This window comes from Bradysia coprophila, unplaced genomic scaffold, assembly GCF_014529535.1.
Source record: "Bradysia coprophila strain Holo2 unplaced genomic scaffold, BU_Bcop_v1 contig_94, whole genome shotgun sequence".
NCBI lineage: Eukaryota > Metazoa > Arthropoda > Insecta > Diptera > Sciaridae > Bradysia > Bradysia coprophila.
The window spans coordinates 2914490-2940235 of NW_023504022.1; the positions used below are offsets into that span (position 1 = coordinate 2914490).

At 34.7% G+C, this 25746-nt stretch overlaps 1 protein-coding gene across 1 annotated transcript in view; it reads right to left on the reverse strand.

Moving 5' to 3' along the window:
• The window catches only part of LOC119084849 (division abnormally delayed protein), a 107796-nt gene that overhangs the window by 68490 nt on the left and 13560 nt on the right, over positions 1-25746 (reverse strand). Inside the window, exon 2 of the mRNA XM_037194966.1 lies at positions 11229-11372. Within this exon, the coding sequence (XP_037050861.1) occupies positions 11229-11372 (144 nt within the window). The remainder of the gene's footprint in view (positions 1-11228; positions 11373-25746) is intronic.

Consider the following 25746-nt stretch of genomic DNA (forward strand, 5'->3'; position numbering starts at 1 on the left):
GCGTCCTTAATTATTTATCGAAATTCCTGGTAATAGAACAAAGAACGTCAGTTATTGTTTGTTAGCTTATCTTTAACAAATTTAACTTTCGTTCTTGGTATTTGCTACATAATAGAGTTGTGTTGGTAAAGTTAAATGTTTTTTTTTTTTTTTTTATTAAAATTTAACGTCAGATTGGTGCTACTAAACATCTCAAAATTTACGAAATCCTCAACTTCGTATAAAGCAAAAGTCTGTTCCACAAACTTTTTACCTAATGAATGCTACCGTTTAGTACTCAAACTTTGTTGCAACTTCTGATGCAGTGTGATATGCCACCGTTATAATATATGTTGGTACATTATCTTGCTGGCAAATGTGTCATTCATTCGTGTAGAAACTCACCTATTCCTTTAACAAAATTTCTTAATTTAAAAATGGAAACGTTTACGACATAAATTATAGGGTGGTCAAAATGTGTGCATGTTAAATCGTGGCACGGTTTTCATTGAAGGTATTCGAAGAATGGAAAGATCGTTTGTGATAAATGACCAAAGGAGTATAAATATGTCACATCACTTAGAGAGGACTAATGCCTGTCGTTCTCTTTTCTTTAGCAAAACAACGATAGAGAATTGTTAATATGGTAGAGTTCAGATAGAAAAGTGAAAAGAGAACGACAGCCGTAATTCCTCTCTTGGTGTACTTTAATGAATGACGTCCGCTTTTTTCAGTGTTGCCATCAAATTTAAATCATCGATAATGTCTCCTAAAGGAGAGACGGTCATACATTTGTTATGTAAAAACTGCATACCAATCGATGTATTGAGGATTTAAATCTGACGGCAACACTGAAAAAGAGGGCGTCATTCATGAACGTTACTTAAACTCATAAGACAAATTTGTGTAAATTGGAAGGTACAGATAAGTCGGTAGAGCGCTAAACTCATATTAATAATATCAAATTTTGTGCAAGCCACAAGTGTGTTCGGTTAATGAACCGTTTAATGACCTCTAATCTGCGTTATAATTTAACACGATCTGTCTTGTCGGTTGTGTGGCGTAGACATTTCTTCGCCACCCTAATACCACGTAAATAAACTCATTTGCTTTTAACCATACAGTGCTAAAAATTTCTTGTTTCAAGCACACAAATGCAATCGTGTATACGTTTCGGGTCAATTTCGCTTGCACCGTGCCGTCAACGTTCCGTCGTCATTCTTATTTAACACCAAATACGAAAATAGCACTTACATCGGGCCAGAATGTTTAGCGAAATGAAAAAATAAGTTTTAAAATATGCAACAAAACTGTATGGAAAAGAAGCAGAAGACATTGAAAACGGAGACATTGTATCGGATTGCAAATTAAATTGTCTTTTGAAGAGTGGAGACTACTCGTTTTGTTATTTTTTTTTAATTTTCTTGAATTGCTTTTCATGTCGAATTGGTGAAGAATTTAGTTTTACTCAAGTCAGTGACGAAAAGTAAAATTTTTGTCGAGTTTTGGAAGGATTGTTGTGTGCTACTCTGCTTTTTATGTACACGTCCTTTAGTACGGAGATGTGACTTTTCTGCACGGTTGATAGGAACGACATTATCGTCGAAAAACGATAATGTCGTCTCTTGAACGACATTATCGTCGAAAAACGATAATGTCGTCTCTTGAACGATAATGTCGTCTCTTGAACGATAATGTCGTCTCTTGAACGATAATGTCGTCTCTTGAACGATAATGTCGTCTCTTGAACGATAATGTCGTCTCTTGAACGATAATGTCGTCTCTTGAAAGATAATGTCGTCTCTTGAACGATAATGTCGTCTCTTGAACGATAATGTCGTCTCTTGAACGATATTGTCGTCTCTTGAACGATAATGTCGTCTCTTGAACGATAATGTCGTCTCTTGAACGATATTGTCGTCTCTTGAACGATAATGTCGTCTCTTGAACGATAATGTCGTCTCTTGAACGATAATGTCGTCTCTTGAACGATAATGTCGTCTCTTGAACGATATTGTCGTCTCTTGAACGATATTGTCGTCTCTTGAACGATAATGTCGTCTCTTGAACGATAATGTCGTCTCTTGAACGATAATGTCGTCTCTTGAACGATAATGTCGTCTCTTGAACGATAATGTCGTCTCTTGAACGATAATGTCGTCTCTTGAACGATAATGTCGTCTCTTGAACGATAATGTCGTCTCTTGAACGATAATGTCGTCTCTTGAACGATAATGTCGTCTCTTGAACGATAATGTCGTCTCTTGAACGATAATGTCGTCTCTTGAACGATAATGTCGTCTCTTGAACGATAATGTCGTCTCTTGAACGATAATGTCGTCTCTTGAACGATAATGTCGTCTCTTGAACGATAATGTCGTCTCTTGAACGATAATGTCGTCTCTTGAACGATAATGTCGTCTCTTGAACGCTAATGTCGTTCAAAAAATGATAATATCATCTAAAAAGCGATATTATTGTTCAAAAACGACGACATACACATCTGGTGCTTAAAAAAGCATTTATCATTGATCGGTTGCATAAATAACTATTGTTCATTTGCTATCACCTTAAATTCATTCATTTTACAGCTTAACATCCGATCCGCAGATCTGAGTTCCTTTAGAGTGAAGTTTTCGCATCATACACACACATTCTGCCCGTAACGGATAAGGCTACATTTTTAATAGAAATTTTTTATTTTAAAATAAAATAAAAAGCAGAAGAAGACGAAAAAAAATAACTAAAATCTAACTACAGTTCATGCGGTTCTCGTTTTGTCTTACATATACGATGTATGTATAAAGTTATACCTGATGTGGTTGCGTATTGAGTTCAAGCTCATGTTCGCATATGTGCAGCATAAGGTATGGGAGAGTTTTTATGATAAATGACGCCTGTCCGTCTATGAATGTCAGAACAGCCGTATATAATACATAATTTAGATCTTATATGCTCACATGGCAGTGCTTACACCAGTACAGAAAGAAAGGTCTCTTCTCGTCGTTTTCTTATACAAATTTTTCAGATGAGACGAAGTTAATTAATAAAGATTTTATCTGCAATGAAATTGTCATTAGTTGTTGTTGACACCTTCAAGCATCGGAAACGGAGTGTAGCGCCATTCGGTGTAGATCACGTTCTCGGTACGAAATTCTGAGAAATGTTTGTGAAATTATCAGAATCAGATGTAGAGGTTGAGATGAAGACAAGGTTTTTGTTAACATTATTTCAATGCCAATGATTTGGAGGAAAACTATTGGGAAATCTCGGTTGGCCTGTAGAGGCGCCACAATTCTTTTCAGTCGTTGCGTTCTATTTTGAGTTGATATAACTTCACTCCAATGGATATTATTCATGAAGTGTCATAGCTGTGAAGTTGGTTCACAAAAAAGTAGATCGACGACGGCGACGACATTAGATGAAACGACGAAAATTACGAAATGTACTAGAGTTGCCCACAAATCTATTACATTTGAGCGTTATTTACCAAACAGCATTTCCCTATTGTTGTTTTCAGAAACAGAAACAAAAAACGGCAAAAGTGGGAAATCAACGTTCACACATTGATTTCGATAAACATTACCTGTCCACTTAGTCTTCGCCTTCGAGGCAGAGTTTAGAGAACCTGTCTTTCAGATTTAATCAGGGTACCAACAATATGTTGATTGATGTAGGCCATGGCTATGTGAAACACTAAAACCATTCCACTCGCTCCTAAGAAAATTTAGTTTTAAGTTCAGCATTTTTGTGTTTCATTAAAATGAGCATCGAAATGAATATCTCAACAAAAAAATTAGATTGCCTTTGACGCAATGTTCGTGAATCAATTTATCATCACATTCGATCGTCTTATAATCCCCATATTAAGTCGGTGCTATATAGCATAGCAGATACATGTCAGTTAGTATAATTTGCGTCAGAAAATGTTTTTTTTTTTTAATTCGAGTGTTAACACGTTTTCGATAGAATGAATCGGTGCCTCATCTACCATATGGGAAGTTTGGGCAATTCGGTTTTGATTGGTGCGAGAGGTGAAAATTCCGGGAAAAAATATGGAATTTAATCTGATTCCGGTAAAAAGCATGTTTACCGACTGATCGTCGACCTTAACCTGTTCCCAGCAATGTGTCTTCTCGACCTACTTGTATTTTATTGGAATCCAGTTGCAGTAAACGCCCCCTGTCTTCCACAAGCTCAAAACGGCACCGCATAGAACTGAAAAGCGGTCTGTCCTATTTCAGTGATTTATATAACATTCACATCTCAGCATCATATCAACTCCAAACGGTACGCAAAACAGAAGAATATGAAGTATTTAACACTTCCATTACGAAAATAAATTAAATTTTTTTTTTCTCTCTGTTTATAAGTGTAAAATAACACGTCGCGATGCCAGAGATTATTAAGAGTGTTATAAATAACTGTACAATGTCTCTAAATTCTAACTCGGAAAAAAGAGAAAATTTCGTGCGGAGTTCATTGTTCGATTTGTCTTTACGTAATTGAACATTGATTCTAATTTTGGTATTGACATTTTCAACGCACTCAACTCACATTGCTCGATAATGCGATTCGGTGTAAAAACAACGTGAAAAGACTTTTATACCCTTTAAACTGTTCGATGCCTTAAGATTTCTAATGAATTATGTTGAGGAGGATGGTTTCATGTTTATTTTATTGAAATTTATTTCGTCGATGGAAACGTTTTTAAACCAACAACCAACAAATATCAATACCGTTCGGAGAGCGTTTTTGTTTTTCTTCTTATTTACAAATATTTGGTTAACAACTTGTTCCTTTTCCAGTAGGCTCATACCGGTGAGTCTAACAACACAAATTTTCAAATAAAGGGCGCCTGGTTTTGTGATTCATAGAAATAGATGTTTGCTTACCGACCGCTGTTTGTGACCAGAGCGAAGCGAGAGCTGCCATTTCGCTCGAGTTGGGATTTCCTTTTTCTCCCAGAGGGGAGCACAAAGTTTCATCAATTATCAATTTTGAAAACATAAACAAAGTGACAGTTAAAATAAAGAAAAAGAAGTGACAGTTCAAGTGAGAAAAGCTCTATTTTCTCCCTACGAATGAGAAAGTCCTGCACTTTTCTCACTAGAAATGTCATTCGACCAATCGATTAATCGTGGAGAGTTATAAATTAAGTGTAGATGGACGCATCTACATTGGGCTATAACGGTATTAATATTAGTAGACCGCTTTTGCGTTTGCTACCTAAGATAATCAGCCCAGTTTACACGGAGTTCGGAGAGAATTCTCTCCTATTCAGCCCAGCTGTCATTCAAGTCTACGCTCTATTGCAGAAACGATATTATCTCTTTGATCACCTGTTGTTTGAAAATCGGGGCTTATTTTGAGGAATTTTGATTCTAAAAGATTCTGAAAATTCCTACTTCGGAAACAATTTCGAACAGGAAATTCGGAATTATTTTCCGAATTATTTGGAATTTTGAAAATTAGAAATTCTTTGTCACAACCACATATCAAATCGCCTGTTATTTTTTCGGGAAATGGTCGAGGAATAATCTCCTCTGGCCATATTTCTTCAAGCTGGCAAAACTATCAGAAGTACTAAACACACTAGCAATTTAGCGTTGATAGGATCGACAATTATGCCGCTTTTTCCATCGCATTACAAAGGATCACACAGTAGCATAATTGTCGATCCCAACAACACGAAATAGCTCGTGTGTTTTCGGCCTAACGTAAGTTGATCGCATTTGGCATTTATGATCGATTGAGTTACGAGTAAATCGTATGATCGTCTCAGACAATTTCCTTCGTACACTAAACAATTCGGTTTTCATTTCAATTATTTATTTTTGGATGTATCGAAAATATAATGTCTTGTCGTGCTTTGTTGGATGTAACATGTTTTCGTCGTTGCCACTATACAAATCCCGAAAGTGTATTGTTATGTTGTAAATCACTTATCAAGTTGTTACGGGTTCAACAAGAGATAGCGTTTACAAATTATTTAAATTATCCCGGCCCTAAAAGCGAAACGCATTGGAAGGTGTTTTATTTATGTGAGATAATTTTCGTTTGGATAAAAATAGAACAACAAAAATGCCTAATGGAATGAAAATGTTTTACAATAATGTTTCGATTCCACACAGCCATCATTATTAGTTCAAGCACATAGTTCAAAATGATATTTGGAAATTTTTCAAATATTCCGCAAAATATTTGGAAAATTGTAAAAATATTTGAATTTTCCGATCTAAAATTTGGGTCATAAATGTTAGACTTATACACACAGCACCCATACCGGTATAATGTAGGAAATATGGTAATTTAATTGATTTTCATCGTATACAAAATATAACATGTTGTGTGTGCGCTTACAGGATGTTAAATCAAATAACATATCGCAGAACTGTGCTGCGTTTTCTTATGTTTAATTTCTGTATAAATTGAACTAATGGAAATTAAGTGGCTGGAGATATTAAACATTGAAATGTCTTTGAAGTTAGAATTATTCTTCCCTCAGGTAAATTATTGAAAATGGAAAATAGTTTGTGTTTGGGTTTCGAAAGGCGGACGTTGTAGTCATCGATTTTATTCCGAATTATTGGCGCCTTAATTATTCACATAAATCGTTTCATAAGTGATTGGCTGATGATGAGTGCTCTCTACAGTAATTTTCTTGTTTAACTTTAAAACATTCGATTTTAGCATTATTATTGGTACCAAACTATGAGGAATGAGCAAACGAGACAACAAATGTTAGATAAAAATGATGACAAATTTTACAAGAGAATAAAAGTCCATTAGGTAACAGAAACTACTAATACAAATAGGCTGACAAGTCAGCACTCGGATTGAGTTATTTTGCGCTATTTATTGCCCCTTCACTCCAAGTTACGCGTTGTCATCTTGATGTAGCTTCAAGTTTACCATTAGTCTGGGCTGGATTAACAATTCCAGCGCACTGGGCTATTGACATTAAGCAGTAATTTAATGATCGGGAGCGGAGAGAGCCCTTGGATTAAACCGGCCCTGCCATTAGTTCGCGACCTTTGGATTTTTGTTCTAAACTCGGTTTCTGGCAGCAGAAAAAAATTCTTTCGAAGAAAATATTTTCTTTGAAAACCAACTAAGAAGCCAGTCGCTGATGGTCTGGATATGATGGATCGTCTTCGCACGTCCTCTCCAAAAAACTGAACTATAACTTCAGATGTAGCTGCTGCATAGACTTCAAATTGAAGAAAATATAAATTTTCACGTTTTGACCTAGTGAACTTTTGACCTATCTATGCTGAGATATGGTTCATGGTAACCTCTATTGTTGTCACCTTTCATCAGCTTATATTTTGTCGCACTTTGTACTTTGCATTGTGGTTTATATCATATAGAGGGATATGTGAAAGAATGAATTGAGAGACGAGATAAATGAAAAATGAAGAATTTCAATAGCGGTTCGCGAAGCAGCCTTTCTATTCTCTTCCAAGGATAAGAAAGTGTTCTTCTATATATTGCATGTGTTAAATACTAATTTTTACCAATATTATCCCCGTGAACCAAATATGTATTTATGACATACACTCAAAGAAAACTCTCGTCTGTTTCGTTGAAGAATAAAAACTCGTTTTTTTCGCAACAAACATACTCTCAACTACTTGAGAAACAATTACATTCATTCTTCCCCGAAACAATCAACGTCAAACATATGCAACTTGAACATTCCCGAGCGCTCTTAGTTACAAACTTCCTACTTTTTAGTTAATTTCAAAACAAATTTTTCTTTTGTAAGCTGATTTCGTTGAGTATTTTTTTTCTCTCTCGTTCATGTGGAATTTCACCAGCAAGGAGCAGGGCCTATTTTGAAAATTTATTTCACGAATTTCACAAAATTTCATGAATTTCACGAAATTTCATGAATTTCACGAAATTTCACGAATTTCACGAAATTTCATTAAATTTCATTAAATTTCAGGAAATTTCACTTATATTATGTATAGCTTCATTAATTGTAGATAACTTTATTTTCCAAGTTCTGTATCCATTTTAAAAGTTATTCTGATAAGTGGATTGGTTAATCTTTGTTTTATAGGCCTAGCTTTCGACAATAAGGTTGTTATCACTTTCAGAAAGGAAAAATATATTTAAATTTATAAAACTCAATTGTCATGCATTGATTAGTTGTCGGATGTTCTCTTATTTTACAAATATTGTAATTTATTTCATGAGGTAGCATTATGATGAAAGATAACGAAAATAGTTCAGCATATTTTTGTAACTGTTTGTCGTTAGACAATCGTCGTTTGGCGTTCACAATATCTTGAATTCTAGCATTGTGCCTTCGTTGTGTCAATAAATTTTATAAACTTGAATTCACGCCATAAGTGCGCTTCAGAATTTGAATTTTCGATGAATCGATGGATGAGGATGAAGCAATGAATTAAAAAATAAATTTCAACGCATTCTTTTATATATTCTTCACATTAAATCGAAATATTGAGTTCATAAACACATAAGCAACAAATGAACGCCAAAATTAATGGCATCTGAATCATCTGAACGACATCTACAAACAATCTTATGAGGTATAGCTATCATCACAGAAGCCTCCAAATTGGACTTATCTCAAAGTTCGTGCTAGAAATTGCTATGGAAACGTCACATTCTCGATCAATCAAAGCCGAACCGACAAAGTCACTTGAGGCACACTTCTTTAGTAAAAACTTCTTTACCCACTTTCGGATCTCTATTACTGTAGACTTGCGTCACCTTTACTATTCAAGGTTTTTCTGACTGATTCTATACAGGGTTCGGTGTAATAATAATTAGTTTTCCAGGCAAATATCTCAAATAAAAGACTTTGAAAGAGTTTAGCTATAGTAAGTTGCTTTTATTGACCCATTCTTGCAACCCTTTTCTTAGACGATCTAATATAACATGAAAATCCAAAGATAATAGAACCTAAATTAAAAAGCGAATAGGGCCTCCATAGACTCATGTATCTTTAAAAATTTTGAGGTCTTTCGAAGACAATTATATAGTTGTTCTATCATCGATTGGTGAAAAGTAAAAACCTTATAACTTAAAACTAGGGATGGGCGATATTGATATTGATAATCGATAATTATCGATTATCGATAATCGATTATCGATAAATTTTTTTATCGAAAATTATCAAAAATAATATCGATAATCGATAATAATTGATATTTCCATAATTATCAAAATATCGATATCTCGATAATTATCAAAATATCGATATTTTGATAATTATCGAAAAATCGATATTTTGATAGCTACTTTAATATGAATATTTAGATAAATCAATACAAATGCATGCAGTTTTCAGCTGTAAATCTTCCATCTTTCCATTAGGATGATGAAAAATTAGACAGAGATCTCGAAAAGTTGCTTAGAACAGTTTTCAATTTCTTCACAGTAACATAACTTTATGAGTATCAATTATTTTCAGAAATATCAAAATTTGATAATTATCGATATATCGATATTTTGATAATTATCGATATATCGATATTTTGATAATTATCAAATTATCGATAATTCGATAATTATCGATAATTATCAAATTATCGATAACGATATGATATATCAGTTATCGATAAATTGTTTTGATTGATATTATCGATAATATAAAAGGTCTCCCATCCCTACTTAAAACATATATGAAAGAATCTTTTATTCATATATGCTCAAAAACTCGATTAGCCATTAAACCTTACAGTTCATTGATTTAAGGAAGTTGTCAAATGACGATCAGGTGGTCAATTCCGATAACACCATAGTTTTCTCTCGTTATTGATGTGGCAACGTCAGATAGAGACAATTACCGTATGATCGGAATTGTTCATCTGATCGCTATTTGACAACTTCCGACCGGACGAAAAAGGTTCCATCAGTTCGTTTTTTCCAATATTTATTGTGATATTGCTGTTTTTGTGTATTTTATGTAGAAACTTGTGTAACTTAACTTATTACATATTTACACAATTTCACGAAATTTCACGAATTTTCACGAAATTTCACGAATTTCACGAAATTTCACGAATTTCACGAAATTTCACGAATTTCACGAAATTTCACGAAAATTTCACGAAAAATAGGCACTGCCAAGGAGCTTTATATTCATGAGTTCAGTTTCATTTTCTTTTTGTATTCCCCTCGCTTTTCTTTTGTTACTTTCAGCTTAAATTATGTGAAAAGTAATTGCAACTAGCTTCCGGTTATTGAAGTTATAGACGTTAAATGCACCACACACACACACTCATATAGTCTACCATTAAGTCATTGTATTTCATAAAACGAACACTTTGTTAAACGTGAAGTGGTTCCATTAATATATCAAGTCGACCGACGGATAGGTCACTTTGCTTGAACAACGACATTTAAAGTCTTAACAAAGTTTGAAAACTCTTTTCTTTTTTCTTTTTCGGCAGCTTTTAAGGCAAGCACAAAACTTTTGCAAACTTGTCGTTTGGAGGCGAAAGATGAGTGGTGTAAAATGTTGGAAAAAGTTATAACCGTTGGCATTATTTAAGAAAAAAATAAACAAAATTGTGTCACAAGTGAAATGAAGTCAAGCCTAATAATATAGGCACGAAGGGTCTTTCTGCTACCAGCACTTATTTTGTCAACACTTATCCAATTTCGATATTAAACTGTTATATCATCGATCAAAGTAATTTTAATTGGTTGATTTAAAATCTTGTACCTCTTGTACTTCAATTTTTTAAACATGCATTTTACCGTATGAAGGACCATATTACGCAGATGTTGTCATTATTTTTGTCTAAGGCTCGGAACAGGTCAGGTTTACCTGAACCTGACCTGAAAATACCTGAACCTGTTTCGACCTGAACCTGATTCAATCGACTTTGACCTGACCTGATTTTACCTGAAATCTGATTAGAAGTATCAGATCTGTGACCTGAAACCTGACAGGTTGACCTGAAAATTTGTATGAAAAATTCAGGTCAACCTGAAACCTGACCTGACAGGTTTCATAAATTCAGGTTCAGGTCAGTCACTTTTTTGACCGCGTTCGACCTCGGTCGACCGATTCCGAGCCTTATTTTTGTCGTTGTTATCGATAACAGATGAATAACCGTATTTAATCAATCAAAATGCATTTCAAAACTGTGTTGAAAACATTTACTTGAAAGGGCGGAACGACCTCTAGATTACCTAGAAATTATATGTCTCACCTACTAAAACGTTCAAAAGCAACACACTCAAAACAAAAATCCGTTTACCTCTAAATGTTTTGGCCGTCGATTCCAAAATATTTCTCAAGCTACGCGTGTGATGACGAAGCATTCGATAGAAATTGTTCGTTGATTTTATTGTGAGCTCTTCCTCTGAATCATTTCCACAACAGTGACCACCGCATAATGTACCTGAAAATAGAAGTCGAGAAACGTTTAATTCAATTTTTTTTTGCGATAGAAACCAAAATGAAATTTATGTGCTTTGCGTTTTGAATTTTGGCAAATTCGTTGATTTGCAACACACAAAAAAAATACAAAAAGACTGGAGAACATGTTCGGAAAGATTGGCTATCAACTAAAAATTCATTATGCAAATGCAAAATGACGTAATCCATTTAGGATAAACCGGATTTTAAAGTCACATTTGTATTCAATCTAGTTAATATTGAATACACGAAAAAAAGATGTGATTTTCAACGAGCGTAGGAGAGGATTATATACACACAAATCGATTTCGTGATTGGAGAGCATATTTCAACGAACGCAAAAAAAAATGCTGAAACAAACCAAAGGAAAAAAATCATTTTGTCTTAAATTTGTGGCCATCGTATACCAAATGAGTCTGCACTAATAATTACCCCATGGGCTGTGTGGAAAACAGAACAGAAAAATGCACTTCACATTCACAGCAAAAGCATTTCTGATTAACGAGACGGTATGTCTACCAGTGGTCAGTAATTCTTCTTTTTTTTGGAGATTAGATTGGTATACTGATAGACTTAACAATGAACTGCAAAATAAAAAAAAACTTCTTCCACCTTTACATAAATAGAAGAAGGAAAAAATTGCAAATTATCCACATTTACACGTGTGTCAGCATAGGTAATATAATTTAGTCCGGTCTGTCTAAGCAATTCATTTCTGTTTTCATCAGCACACCAACCATTACACTAAAATGAGTCAAGTTGGTTCGGTAGTTTTTCTAAATAATAAAATTTGGGTTCACGTAGCTTCACTTAGAATAGGAATCCGATTCCCCGGAAACTACTTTTCCCCAGGAATTTCGATTGCACAAGGATCACGGTACTCTAGGAATTACTACAATTAATTTGCCAGTGTGGGTAGGAGAATCAGTGTGGATTGTCAATATCGGTATGGTTAGGAGTTTCAGCATGGTTAGGAGTATTATTTGAGTTTAATGTGCCAGTGTGGTTGCATGTGCCGGTGTGACTGGAACTGTCAGTTGGATTACAAGGAGTGTGTAGTGTCAATATAGTTAGGCGTGTCAGTGTTGTTAAGTAGTGTCGGTGTTGTTTGGGAGTGTCAGTATTGTTTGGAGTGTCAGTGTTGTTGAAAGTGTCGTGTCGGTTGTTAGGAGTGTCATTTGAGTTTAAGGTGTCAGTGTGATTGAGATTGTTAGTGTTCAAGGGCGAAGCCCAGGTGACAGTGCTAGTTATTTATATTCTGTGAAAATCTGATGAGACTCGCCACACTGCGCCTAAAATAAGACCAAAAAGTTCACTCATCTTTAAAAGTCAGTAGAAGTTAACAGAACACTGACAGTACAAGTAAAACGTGACTGACATTATCCCATCTCCTTGTCAATTGCTGACTCCTCCGAGAAAGTAGACTTAAAAATCAACTAAGCTACAAATGACTTTAAAAAGAAATGAAGAGTAGAGTAGATGACCTAACGTTTGGCTGTAGCTCCACATTTTATGCATGTACAAACCTCACTAATATTTCTAATTTTTGATTCTACAACGATAAATGTATATTAATCGCCATACGTTCAACATAGCAAAAGATGTTCTTATACACCAAATGTTATAGTACGCAACGCATATTGCTGTATCGATGTTAGCGATTTTTTTTTTCTTCTTCATTATTCAGCCGCATAGACAAGAATTGAACGAGAACTGAGAACAGAAAAGAAAAACCGCACAAAACGAGAAATTATAAATAAAAAAAAGCGAAATAAAAAAGAAAACAAAAAAAATTAAATAAATTAGCCATAAAAAACAATTCTAAAGTCTGTGACCTCAAACAACCAATTATTTTGTTCATTTTTTTTTATAAATTTTATTTTGTTGAGTAGTTCTATTAATATTGTTGAATTAACGTGACACCTGCCATTAATTATTGTTACTTTTTTTTCCTTTTAATAAAGTCATATAAATATGGACGTCTCGTTATGATGATTGGTTAGCGAACTTTAATTAGATCAAAAGATCAACAAATTGTCTTTTGGTCTTTGAAGCCGGTATAAGATCTAAAGTTTAGAAAATGCCAGCGCAATAGTTAGCAATAGTCAAAGGGATAAATAATTGAAACGTCCAGTTTTTGTGTGCATTTCGTTTATCCGAGGCTGAGCCGAAAACACACGAAAACGTGACATTTTACTTTCAGCCCGGACACAATAAACGATATCTGTTAATTGACGCAAAGAAGCCTACGTCACATTGAAATCATTTGCCATATTGTTTTGTACCACTAAATCGATTTCGTAATTAGGAGCGCTCACCCCTTGTCAATTTTCTAGCCTACATTTGTGCGCAAAATATTCGTTTTTTGATGATTTCGCAGAACCAAAATCTTTTTTTGAAAAAATAAATCCATTAAAGTATGCAAAAATGTGCTACTTTTTCGGGAAAAATTGGCTTGTGGATGATAACTTATTCCACTTGGATTAACTAACCCTTTACAAATGTGTAAATTTATGTGTTTTGCAAAGGTTTCTCCAAGTGGGTTACGTTATCGACCACAAACCAATTTTTCCCTTAAAAGTAACAGATTTTTACATGCTTTAATGGTTTCATTTTTTCAAAAAAAAAGATTTTAGTTCAGATAAATCATCAAAAAACGCACAAATGTAGGCTAGAAAATTGCCAAGGAAGGAGTGCTCTTAAATAGAAGTTTCTCACACTTCGTTCCGGCTGCAAACTTATAATGCAAATAACTAATATCTGCCTAGAATGAATATTTTGACGATTTGGATTATGTACCATGTCTTCGGCTCTGTACATAACTTCCAAACCATCAAAATAAATAAGAAGAAGAATATTTATTGAAACAATAAATGTGCTGCCCACTTAAGGTAGGTTGCTTATTGCTTATATACACAGTATATTGATCGGTCATAAAGATATTAGAATTGCTAACAATAAGTCGAATTTAGATTTTTTCTCTTTTTTCAATTAATTATAAATGTGGTTATATGAATCGTGTTACTTAAAACAGAACGGAGGTGCATAAGGAGGAAATAGTGATTGATACTTATGAATAAGGCTAATGGTGGAAATGGTACTTTTTGTGTGAAATTCCAGCCGAGTCGAAGCCAAGATCGGTAAAAACACAAGAAATCCCATTTCCATCATCTACGACATTTATATTGTGTGGGCATGAGTCATGACGCGACGTGATGAGTAGGAAATAAATTATAACATTGACATTATGAGGCTTTAGTTCAACTGGGAAGTCGACTATAATCCAAAGAGATTCTCTAAAATTTATCAGTTACAGACTTGAATGTAATAAAACAACAGAAAATCCAAATTTTACTCAATCACTTAAACGTAAATACAATGAATCAGCAGAATATTTTTGCACCGATTTTCGTAGAAAAAATGTTCTTCCACAGAGAAAATTTGGCAACGAATTTTTTCGTCGAACGTAAAAATGAGACTCCGTATTATTATTGTCTACATGAAGGTTCTGAAACATGTTTCATGTTATACAAATAATTTACCGACGCGAAAATGTTATACATTTTAGCTGAAAACCATGCACGTAGTTTCCCATAACTTTCCTTGTCGTGACCTATAATATCGTATCGTATACCATAACATGTAATAACGGATGCAAAATCTGTCATGTCGACATGCCGTCTGGCATGGTCTTACAATCATTATTTTTTGTTTGTTGAATACTCATCGCAGTGGATGATATATGACTTTAATAGGCAGACCGTTAGCGTAATTGCGCATAGAAAATATAGTTTGCATAGAAATAAATTGGTGCCCACATATACCTATCATACGCATACGTAATATGTATCGTACATAGCCGAAAGTAAATATTATAAATAAATTCTTCATTTCAGATCATGGGCGCGCGTTAGCATAGCGCCCGTGACGCAAGTCCTATTACTAGAAAAAATGTAAAAAAAAAATTTTTGTCGTAGACTGCAGAACCATATATACAGCAAATATAGAAGTTCCACAATTCAAATACAAATGACTCCAAATTACCATTAAAAAAAACTACGTACTCCGTACGAGTTCAACGAGCTATCACACGTTCTTGCAGCTGAAAATTTGGCCACACAAAAAATCTTCCAAGAAGCCCCATTTCCATACATTTTGGTCAATTTCAGTACTTTAAACGAAATGAATAAATCCTACGTTACTTTGTTAGTCCGTCCGTCCGTCCGTCCGTCCGTGTTTCCTATCTTCTAAAGTCTTCTTTAGATTTTGTTGAAATTTTGGGAGTAGATTCTAGTCGTCATTCTAAGACATTCCAGAAAAAAAATTTGGGGGGAACCGGCTAGGGCTCCTCGAAGTTCCCATATAAGCCCCATATAAGAACACCTTTAAGTGTGTGTGTGTGGATGGGTATGGTAGAACAAATTTGTTCGCTTTTGGTAAGCTCTGCTCGCCTCAATTTTTTCCCTAAATTTAGAATTTTTTAAATTTTTTAAATTTTTCAAAATTTTTTAAATTTTTCAAAAATTTTTAAATTTTTTAAAATTTTCAAATTTTTCAAATTTTTTTACATTTTTCGAATTTTTCAAATTTTTTTTTTATTTTTCAAAATTTTTTAAATTTTTCAAAATTTTTTAAATTTTCCAAAATTTTCAAAAAATTTTGAAATTGTGACGCAAATTTTTTTTGGTAAAATTTTGTTTCTAGAATTGCTTTGGTCAAATTTTTCCTGTTACAGTTTTTGCGTACAAGCGCAGAATGCGTCACATCCAGCGATATCAGTTGTTTTGGAAGTATGCACAGGGACTTGCGTCACTTTTACTCTTTTGAGTGTTTTTGACTGATTTTTGTCATGTTTTAATGAGCTTTCTGGATTACTATTGACCCTTGACCGGTGCTTACTCACGAAAATTGTCTGTAAAATTCGAAGTTCAGTGAATAGTTAATCTCTTTATCCAGACGAGAATCGGGTATTCAATGAAGTCATTGAGCACATTATACATCAGGATACTTTATGCTTGATTTCCACTTACGCCGTTTTGCATCCGTTTAGCCAAGAGGCGTTACATTGTTTACACAGTAAACGCAGACAAAACGGAGTACTTTTTTCGTAAGTGCAAATCAAGCCCTAAGTTGAATTCACAGTCATCCGTTTTCCAGCCGTTTACTTGACAGTTGGAATTAAAAAGTTATTGAAACAAAAGAAACGTCATGTAAACGATTTGCGTTGTTTATATTACGACTTCCTCAAGTGACTTCCTTTTTGATTTTAAGTTAGGTAAGCGGGGCGTTACTGTATTGACCTGACATTAGTGTAACGCCCTCGGCTCGAAATACAAATTTCCCCCACGACTCAACAAAAAATGTCCCAGCGAGACAGTAAGGCTCTTTGTTGTCTTGCGGCCAGAAAATACGGAAAACTGTTTTTTGCTTAACCGATAATGAGTCGTTTTCTGGCCGCAAGACAACAATTATTGTTACAGAAGTGATGAACTTGAGAACATTGTTAATTCACCGATCAAAATCGCCGATGAACCGAATTGATTGAATGTATCAAATTGTGCAATTTTAAAATGACCTACATGTAGATCGTTGGAGCAACTTCGGTAAATATTAATCTTCACATCAAACAATTTATTTACGTAAAAATACAAGAAGCCAATTCCGCCCACGCTAGCTGCTCAGTTTATGTAGGAAATCACAGACATTTCAATGGTATATTAACTGCAAATTGGATATCGTTCAATTCGCCTTTGCGGAAGAAAACATCCAAATCAGTGAAATAAATTACAAAATCCCATAAAGTGCTAAAAGACCCGAAAAATCCCATAAAATCTAATCACCAATAATGTCATTACTATACAACAAATCATCAATCGAAAGTCTCGATGAGAAAAGCGGACCCGTTACACATAAAACGCTTAATCTACCAATAAATAACGTTTCTGATTTTTTTTGTTTTGTTCGTGTGGATATTTCTATTTGAGCACAATCGGTTCTCAAAGTCTGTCGACTTTCTGTTCCGTTTTCTCCGTTTGTGTGAAAAACTAGAAAATGCTCATTGAGAGAATTTCAATAGTTCCATCACCAGAGGCACGCATGCCTCAGATCCCTTCAATAATGTAACGAGAATGTATTTACGTTCAGTCCATTTACATAAGAAATTTTTGCTTATATTTCGACAAGCACTGGGATACCCGGTTTTACTCAAAACGAACGTACCGTCGTCGACGATTTCAAGCTTGAATTCTTTCATTTACACTTTACTATAGACAAATGCGTGGAAGGTAAGGATCCTTTAAATTTTATATCGCGATTTGTGTGAATGGTATAAGGTTTGGGGGTTAAAAGCTCAAGTATATTGACGATGAAAATAATGTGGTTTTCAGTGCCCAAGATAGGACACTAGTAATACTTAACATAACTTATTGCTTAGAACTCAGCAAAGTTCTTATTTTTCATCTTTTTTCCATGTTCCTTCCATGAAGAATGGATTTTGTAGGTGACGGGGCATTTCTGCACGTTCAATATCGTCATTCGGTCAGAGATGATATCATCATTTAAAAACCGATATTATCGTCCAAAAAACGATATTATCGTCCACATGACGATGTTCTTAGCGATGTTGACCGGGTAGAAATGTCCTTTGTACACCACACGTGCATTACATAATATTAAAAATCTGGAAATTCATGTTATAGACAGAATGCCAGTTACAGTACACTAATACGAATTTAATAAAAAAGAAAAGAAATTGAATCGACAGAAATGATCCGAACATTGAGAATTCTGATATTTTCCATCTTAAAGATTTTGGCATAAATAAACGTAGTCATTCGGTCCGTGTATGTAAACATCTTATTCTCATACCAGAAGCTCCGATGATTTTTTTTCTTTTTGGACCAAACATATTGAAAACTACGTTGAGTTACATTTTTTTATGAGTTTTCTAAAAATAGCGATTTATTAGAGAAACAGACGCGATATGCAAAAGTAATCTCAGCTTCATATTTTTATGTGCACATAATTTGTTGATCTTCCAGTGAATCTATTTCGGTCGTCAGCATTTTTATTTTTTGCTACGTAAAAGAGACGTTTGGTTTTGTTTGAGCTTATCAGGATTTTTGTTTTGTGTTACAAATACCAATACTGACGCTTAAATGCTAAATGAAATGAAAAACACTATGAGGACCTATCCTAACCTGATACAAAGCTTTTTCACAAATCTCAGATTTCCTACAACCTTAGGGATATCCATTTCGCTGGTACGAAATTTGTACAAAATGTAGAGTACAAAAAGATGAATAGATAATTGGAATGTATGAACTACTTGTTATCCCCTAATGACCTTATCGATTGAGATTCTCAATTTGAGAGCGAAAGGCTCACCTAGCTTCACTTGGGTTCACGCAGCTGGAAAAGTAATTCCGATTCCCTAGGAATTCCCAATCTCTGGAATTTCGATTCGGTAGAATTACGATTCCCTTGGAACTACGATTAGCTATAAATTACTTCGAAATTATTAAAATTAAAAAGAGGAAAAAATTGTGTGGTTAGGAATATCAGCTTGATTAGGAGTGCAAGGAGTGTCAGTGTGGTCAGGAGTGTCAGTGTGGTTAGGAGTGTCAGTGTGGTTAGGAGTGTCAGTGTGGTTAGGAGTGTCAGTGTGGTTAGGAGTGTCAGTGTGGTTAGGAGTGTCAGTGTGGTTAGGAGTGTCAGTGTGGTTAAGAGTGTCAGTGTGGTTAAGAGTGTCAGTGTGGTTAGGAGTGTCAGTGTGGTTAGGAGTGCCAGTGTGGTTAGGAGTGTCAGTGTTGTTTTGAATGTCAGCATGGTTAGTGTTGTTAGGAGTGTAACTTGTGTTTAACGTGTCAGTATTGTTGAGACAGTGCTAGTATAGTAGATAACAAGCATTTGATATCCCCCAATGACCTGACAGATTGAAAGCGCCATAAAAAACGTATGCATTCCAATTATTACCAATACAGTTTGCAACACTTTAAAAAAAAAATTCGAACAACAGAAAAGCAAAAAAACAAAGTTTTATTTGATACACGACGAACCACATAAGTACTACTGAACTGCACAAATCATTCCATCTATTACACGAAGTCCCGATATCAGCAAAAATTCATTTGATATTCAAATAGCCTAAAACTAGAATGTGTACGGAGTACCCACAGGAATTGCCAAAAAGTAAAATAAACTGAAACTCTTGAAAAACTTTTGTTTTGTTGATTACATGTATCATGATGATAAACGAGCGCTTACACATTGTTCGCTGGATTTATGTAAATAAACTAATTTTATTTATCGCTTTGCCACGCTGATACGGTCATTAGCTACTACTTTTCCCAAATCATTACAGCGGTATATCGATTGGGGGCTAATTAACGAATATGTGTTTGTTGGCCGTGTTACACATCATATATCGAAAAAGGTATTACATAATTGATTCATTCATTAATTAAAATTGGATTTTCATTCAAAAACACTGCACCCAGCAGCTGGACGTATATTTAATTTTCATTTATCGACTAATTTGTTCAGTGATTTTCACATAAAAGCGAAACGCTATCGCCTCGATAATAACATTAAAATCGTGTACCTGGAGGTGCCGTCAATCGGTTCGCTATTAATTTGCAAATAATTAGCCCTCAACGAACGAACGACAAAAAAACGACAAATTTTTCATTTTTAATTTATCGTCGCATTTACAACCCTAATAAGTAAATTTGTCACGAAAGTTTTTTTTTTAAATAATTATCGCGAACGTACTTGAACCATAATTGTACACATGTGCTGATGATGTAGCTGACTTTGATGATTAAGTACCTTGTAATGCTTTGTGCGATACTGTTTGTGGCGTGCCTCTCGTAATATGTCTAATTATTCGTTTCAATTGTATAGCAGAGTCTCATGCAAACAATTTTATATTCCATTTTTTATTTCTTCATTTCGCGGAAAATCAGCGACAGAATTTTAATTTCAATTAGATGTACTGTTTGCGGTAGACGTATTAAACGGAAGCCTATTCACATTTGGATGTTTGTGAATTGATATAATTTCTCAGTCATCGTAAAATGTTACATTTCATATTCTACGAACCGGGGAGGCATCGACTTATAGACTTACTGAGGAAGAGGGATTTATTCGAAACGGTTAAGTTCAATTTCATTTTTCTTATAATTCGCTACGCACCAATTACCCGTGTCCTTTCGTATCGTCCTTTTATATGACAACAAAATTGATGTTAGATTCGTTGTTTACAAGATAAATCAGTTTTAGTGAATTATAAGAAAAATGAAATTGAACTTAACTGTTTTTGACTAATCCCTCAAATGATGACAGTGGTACGTAAGTACGGAGTATTCTTCGGAGTACTTGAGAACATAAGGCCGTGTGTCCAGAAGAACATTTTATGAGGACGCGAAGAGCAAAGAATTTATATATTAAATACCAAAGGTCTAAGTAATCAAGTTCATAAAGTGGACATAAGTCAAAACAATGTCCCGCTTTTATATCTGCATCAATTAATGGCCATTTAACTTAATTCAATGTATTTTTACACGGAACCCGGCACCGACTTATACACAATGAAAAAGAACTGAAATCAGTACACCTTTCCAACGTTATCGAACTTTTCATTAAATGTTTTTGTACCCGAAGTTCTTGAACACTGCGGAAAGGTATTGATAGCATCCGCATCAACGTTTGTATAGTTAAAATCATTTGAGAAACCGTTAAAAACGGATGCGACGGCGTAAAAGCTTTAAAAAATTGTTCGTTTAATAAAGCAGTCGGATTGTTGGTAAACATGAATGATACCGAACAGCTGACTTTGCGAGAAACTGTTCTAAATTTTCTACAATCACCGCACCAGCAGCTGTGCCTTATTTTAAAATGAGATTAATAATCGCTCACTTGGTACATGGTAAATTTTGGTAATTCTTTATGTTTTGTGACCGAGAGTGTTTTGTATGGGAGATGTTGCATAATAATGGCTTAATCTTGTAACAAATTTAATAGATTAATCTGTGTAACAGAAGTGGCATTGGTTGGCAGTGTCTTTTTTTCTTGAATTACTGCCACTCTTTCTCTGTTAAATTAGAGGGCATTGTGATGGATCATCGCTTATCTTAAAAGTTTTCGAATCGAGGCAAAAATATTGCAAAATCTTTCGCAGAAATACCACATTAACAAAGGCGTCCAACCATGCGTGACCCGCGTAAAAATGTTCATTAATGAGAGTGGTGGACATTGCCGACAGGATGTGTTGAAACAGACACAAAATGATGGTCAAATAACGCGTAATTTTGCATAGACTTAAATTACAAATCCGGATGTAAGCTTTTCACCTGTGACCTGTCTGCGGTTATATGTGAATTGATAAGGGTCATTTTTCGGCGGAAGAGAAGTATTAAATCTGTTCAGGTTAACCTTCAGTTGAATACATCAAAGGATCGCCATTTTTCATGGTCATGCTGTTTAAGGGGTCAATCATAAAGTGCGCAAGCTAAAAATGACAAAATTTTAGACCTCTCCCCTTAGAAGTGTGCGTACTTTTTGAATGGCCCCTAATAAGTTAGGTAAGTGCAGGTAAGTGTTAGAAACGGAAAATATTTCTGGCTCTCTTTTGAACTGATATATAGTAGGATGAGCATCTTATGATGCTTTGCATTTAATAAACCACATCGCATCAGGCCATGGCGACAGTGGCAAAGAGATAGGTAAGTCATACCTTTTTGCATGTACAAGTCTAGTGAATCATAATTGAAATAAAAGTAAACTTTCATATCATTTCACCACTCGATTTCACGTAGCGGATAATGCTCGAGCAGGCAGTTTAGGCATACCGGAAAGTGCTAAGGGAGTCGAGGAATACTCCCAAATAAATTTCTAAAAATCAAAAGTCAAATTTTTGATTTTTAGAAATTTATTTGGAGGTATTCCTCGGCGAGTTGACGAGTCGCAATAACCAGCAATGTGTTGATACCACATGCAGTGTTAGGAAATATGCGTGCTTGGAAGTGTGCGTACTTGAAAGGATGCGTACTTAGCATCATGAGTACTTTGTAAATGGCCGCTATAGGGTAATAAGTTAGATAAATGCAGTAAACAGCTCATAAATGGTTGTATGGAGGTGTCGCAACAGCCACAAAAGGAATGTCGTACATCACAAAACTCTGATTGAATTACCTTCCGAGTCAGTTACAAAATTGACAATTTTCAGTAAACGTCTTGGACGTTTAGTTACTCAATACCACTGTGTGTGCATCCATACACAATAATAGTACTGTTGGTGCGTATACATTTACAGCACTAACACGAATAGTGGTTTGTTATTTATGGGAAAGTGTTTGTGTAATGAATTCCCTCTAATTATTCTTTTTTATTTATCGTATGGTTTCTTGATTGGCATGCCTAGATAACCGATAACTGCTATCAATATCGATTGATTCAAGTATAATATTGAAGTAACACAAAATTATACGAAAAAAACAACAAAATATTTTCCTTTTTGTACGTGAGTGATATGAACTCTTAATATTATAAAGTGTCTGATGTAGATATACATACACTTTACCGATTCGATCGAATTTTCATTACGATAGTTGGAATATGATTTTTGTGCGTTTTCGTTTGACGCACACGCATTTTTGATTTGGGAACTAAATCTTTGGATGCTAGTTGTTGTTGTTCTGCCGTTTCTTTCTATAATGTCTATTCGTGAAATGTAATTTATTTCAAGGTATGGCTTTAAATGTCGATTGAGAACTGAATTTTTTTTTGATGGAAATGGGAGAGTTGAATCGATCATTTTACCTTCCGATTCATTCGATTCAAGATCAATGTAATATTCTGATCCGATTGACTAATCAATTTGGAATGTAAAGAGACGAAAAATTGAAGGCGCCAAAAATTGTCACTGTCAGTCTGGGCTGGTAAAGGGAAATGATTAATCATGTCGGTCATAAAAACGAGTCATCAAACGTATCAATGTCATAATGGAATTTCTGAACAACAGTTGGTTAGCTTCAGTTTTACTGATTGCATTTTTCTACTCTGCATTTTCTGCATGTTATTCGCTGTTTCTCTCTGTCGTAATCAACACTTTTTGTGTGACTGTGCCTCACTAGACTTGACGAGGTGGCGGGAAATTTCTACACGGTCAATATCGCTGGGGACTATTATATCGGCTTCTGAACGATAATGTCGTTCGAACCTTTCTCACCCAGGACGATAATGGTAAAATTTTAAAGTATCGTCCAGTAACGAATCGTTCAGAAAAACGATAATATCGCGTTCTGAACGAAAATAACACCATCGGAGAGATTTTAAAATTTTCAACGTTATTATCGCCCTGGTTGAACATTTTTTGAGCGATATTGAAAGTGTAGAAGTGTCGCCTCTCTTGACGACATCATAATAAGAAAAGAAACGGTTCACATAACCGAGGTGTGATAAAACGGAATGTAAAAATGAAATTATAATTTCAAAAATTAATTAATTGATTAAATGCACTATGGGCAAATCGTTAAAAAAGAAAATTAAATTTACAAAGATAAGAAAATGAAACAAACTCAAATAATTGAACAGTAAATTGATTTCAGCAATTTTGTTGTTGTTGTTGTCGCTTTTTTGTAATTCATATTTAAAGTGATTGCAAATGGAGATTTAAAGTGCAAGTTTCATTTTACATTATATTGCATTTCAATTCAGTTTTATGTCGTTTTTTTGAGCGTGGTGTGTGCTTTGCTATGCAAATTTTTATCGCACAATATAATCTGTTGACGTTGAAAATCTATGTATCCGCTACACCGCCGTTTAAATGGCAATACGGGTTATTCAACTTTGTGATCCTTGATATTTTTTTTGTATTTCCAACACATACGATGATTTCACATTTCTTTTAGGCTGCACAGTCCATTTGAATGTTCTAGTAGTTTTTCGTCTGCGTCATTTTTTTTTGCGACGAGAGTTGGTTGATTAAACATTAACTGCAACTCTACAATTTATTGCGGAAGTTATGGTGTTCCGAATTATTATAAACTGATGCGTTCTTCATCTTTTTCGTGTTAACAAACAAAATAAACGGCAACCATTACTGTAAGACTTGTAGTAAAAGTAGAACTGTTCCAAACTTTATGTGATTCCCTAAAATACTTCCGAAGAGATCCATCGGCTTTTCAACACTGATCAAAAAAAAAAAATCGTCAACATAAGTCCGCTATGTATGAAATGGCTGGCAGACAGCTTCATTTCTGCCTTAATTCGAAATTCCAACGTCTGACATGAACATTGTACATGTCCAACGTATAATCGTACATACTGCTCGTGACTATTCGTGTCATTCGTAAGTTTATACGTCGAACATGTACGATATACATGTCAGACGTTGGAATATACATATCCGAAGTAAGGCAGAAATGAAGCTGGGTGCCAGCTATGTCATACATACTGGACGTGTGTTGACGAAATCTTTTATCAGTGAACCTAGTTTGAAAACATCGTTTCACTATAGTCAAGCAAGGCGGATTAGGGATGAATTTCCGGTTACGTTCGAATAGGGAAACCAAAAACACTTAAAAAGTTATTTGTTTACCGAGGGTAGAAAATAGGAAATTCCAGAAAGAGCCATTTTGTAACCAGAGCGAAGCGAGGTGAACACATCGTTTTTCATATCATTTCATACCATTTTTACCAATAAAGTGACAGTTTAAGTTAAAAAAGTTGTATTTTCATGCTTCGGGGCAGAAAATGAGGTCAATTTTGAATTTTTTTTAATCCGTTTTTCGGCCTTTCGGTAAATACCTATTTCTCCTCACGGGAGTAAGCGTTACGCAATTTTCTCACTAATAATGTCATTCGACCAGTCGTCAACAAAACGCAATTTTCTTATAGCCTATTGAGGGAAGAAAATAAGGTAGATTGATAAGGTCGATTTCAGGTCAGGTGTCAGTTATTTTTCATAAAGAAACTTGACCCTACCTGAATTCTGGACAGGTCTAAGGTTGAGCCGAAATTTTTATAAATTTTCATACAACCGGAAACCTGATCTGATAGGTTGACTTACTTCATTTTAAGCCATGTTAAAAATAGTTATTTGTTCAACGAGGAAAGAAGAGTTGGAAATTCCAAATTTCAATGATTTTCAACTTTTTTTTTCCTGAGTTAGAAGAAGAAGAATATTTATTTCACGGTCCAGTCGTCATAATCATAATTGTCTTTGTATTTTTCCTTATAAAACGGAATACATTTTTCGTAAATCACACGCTTCTTTTCGACAATTTTTGAATCTTGATCGGGATCATTGATTTCGTATCGGATTGTTGGGTCGATGATATATGCTTTTCTTGCTT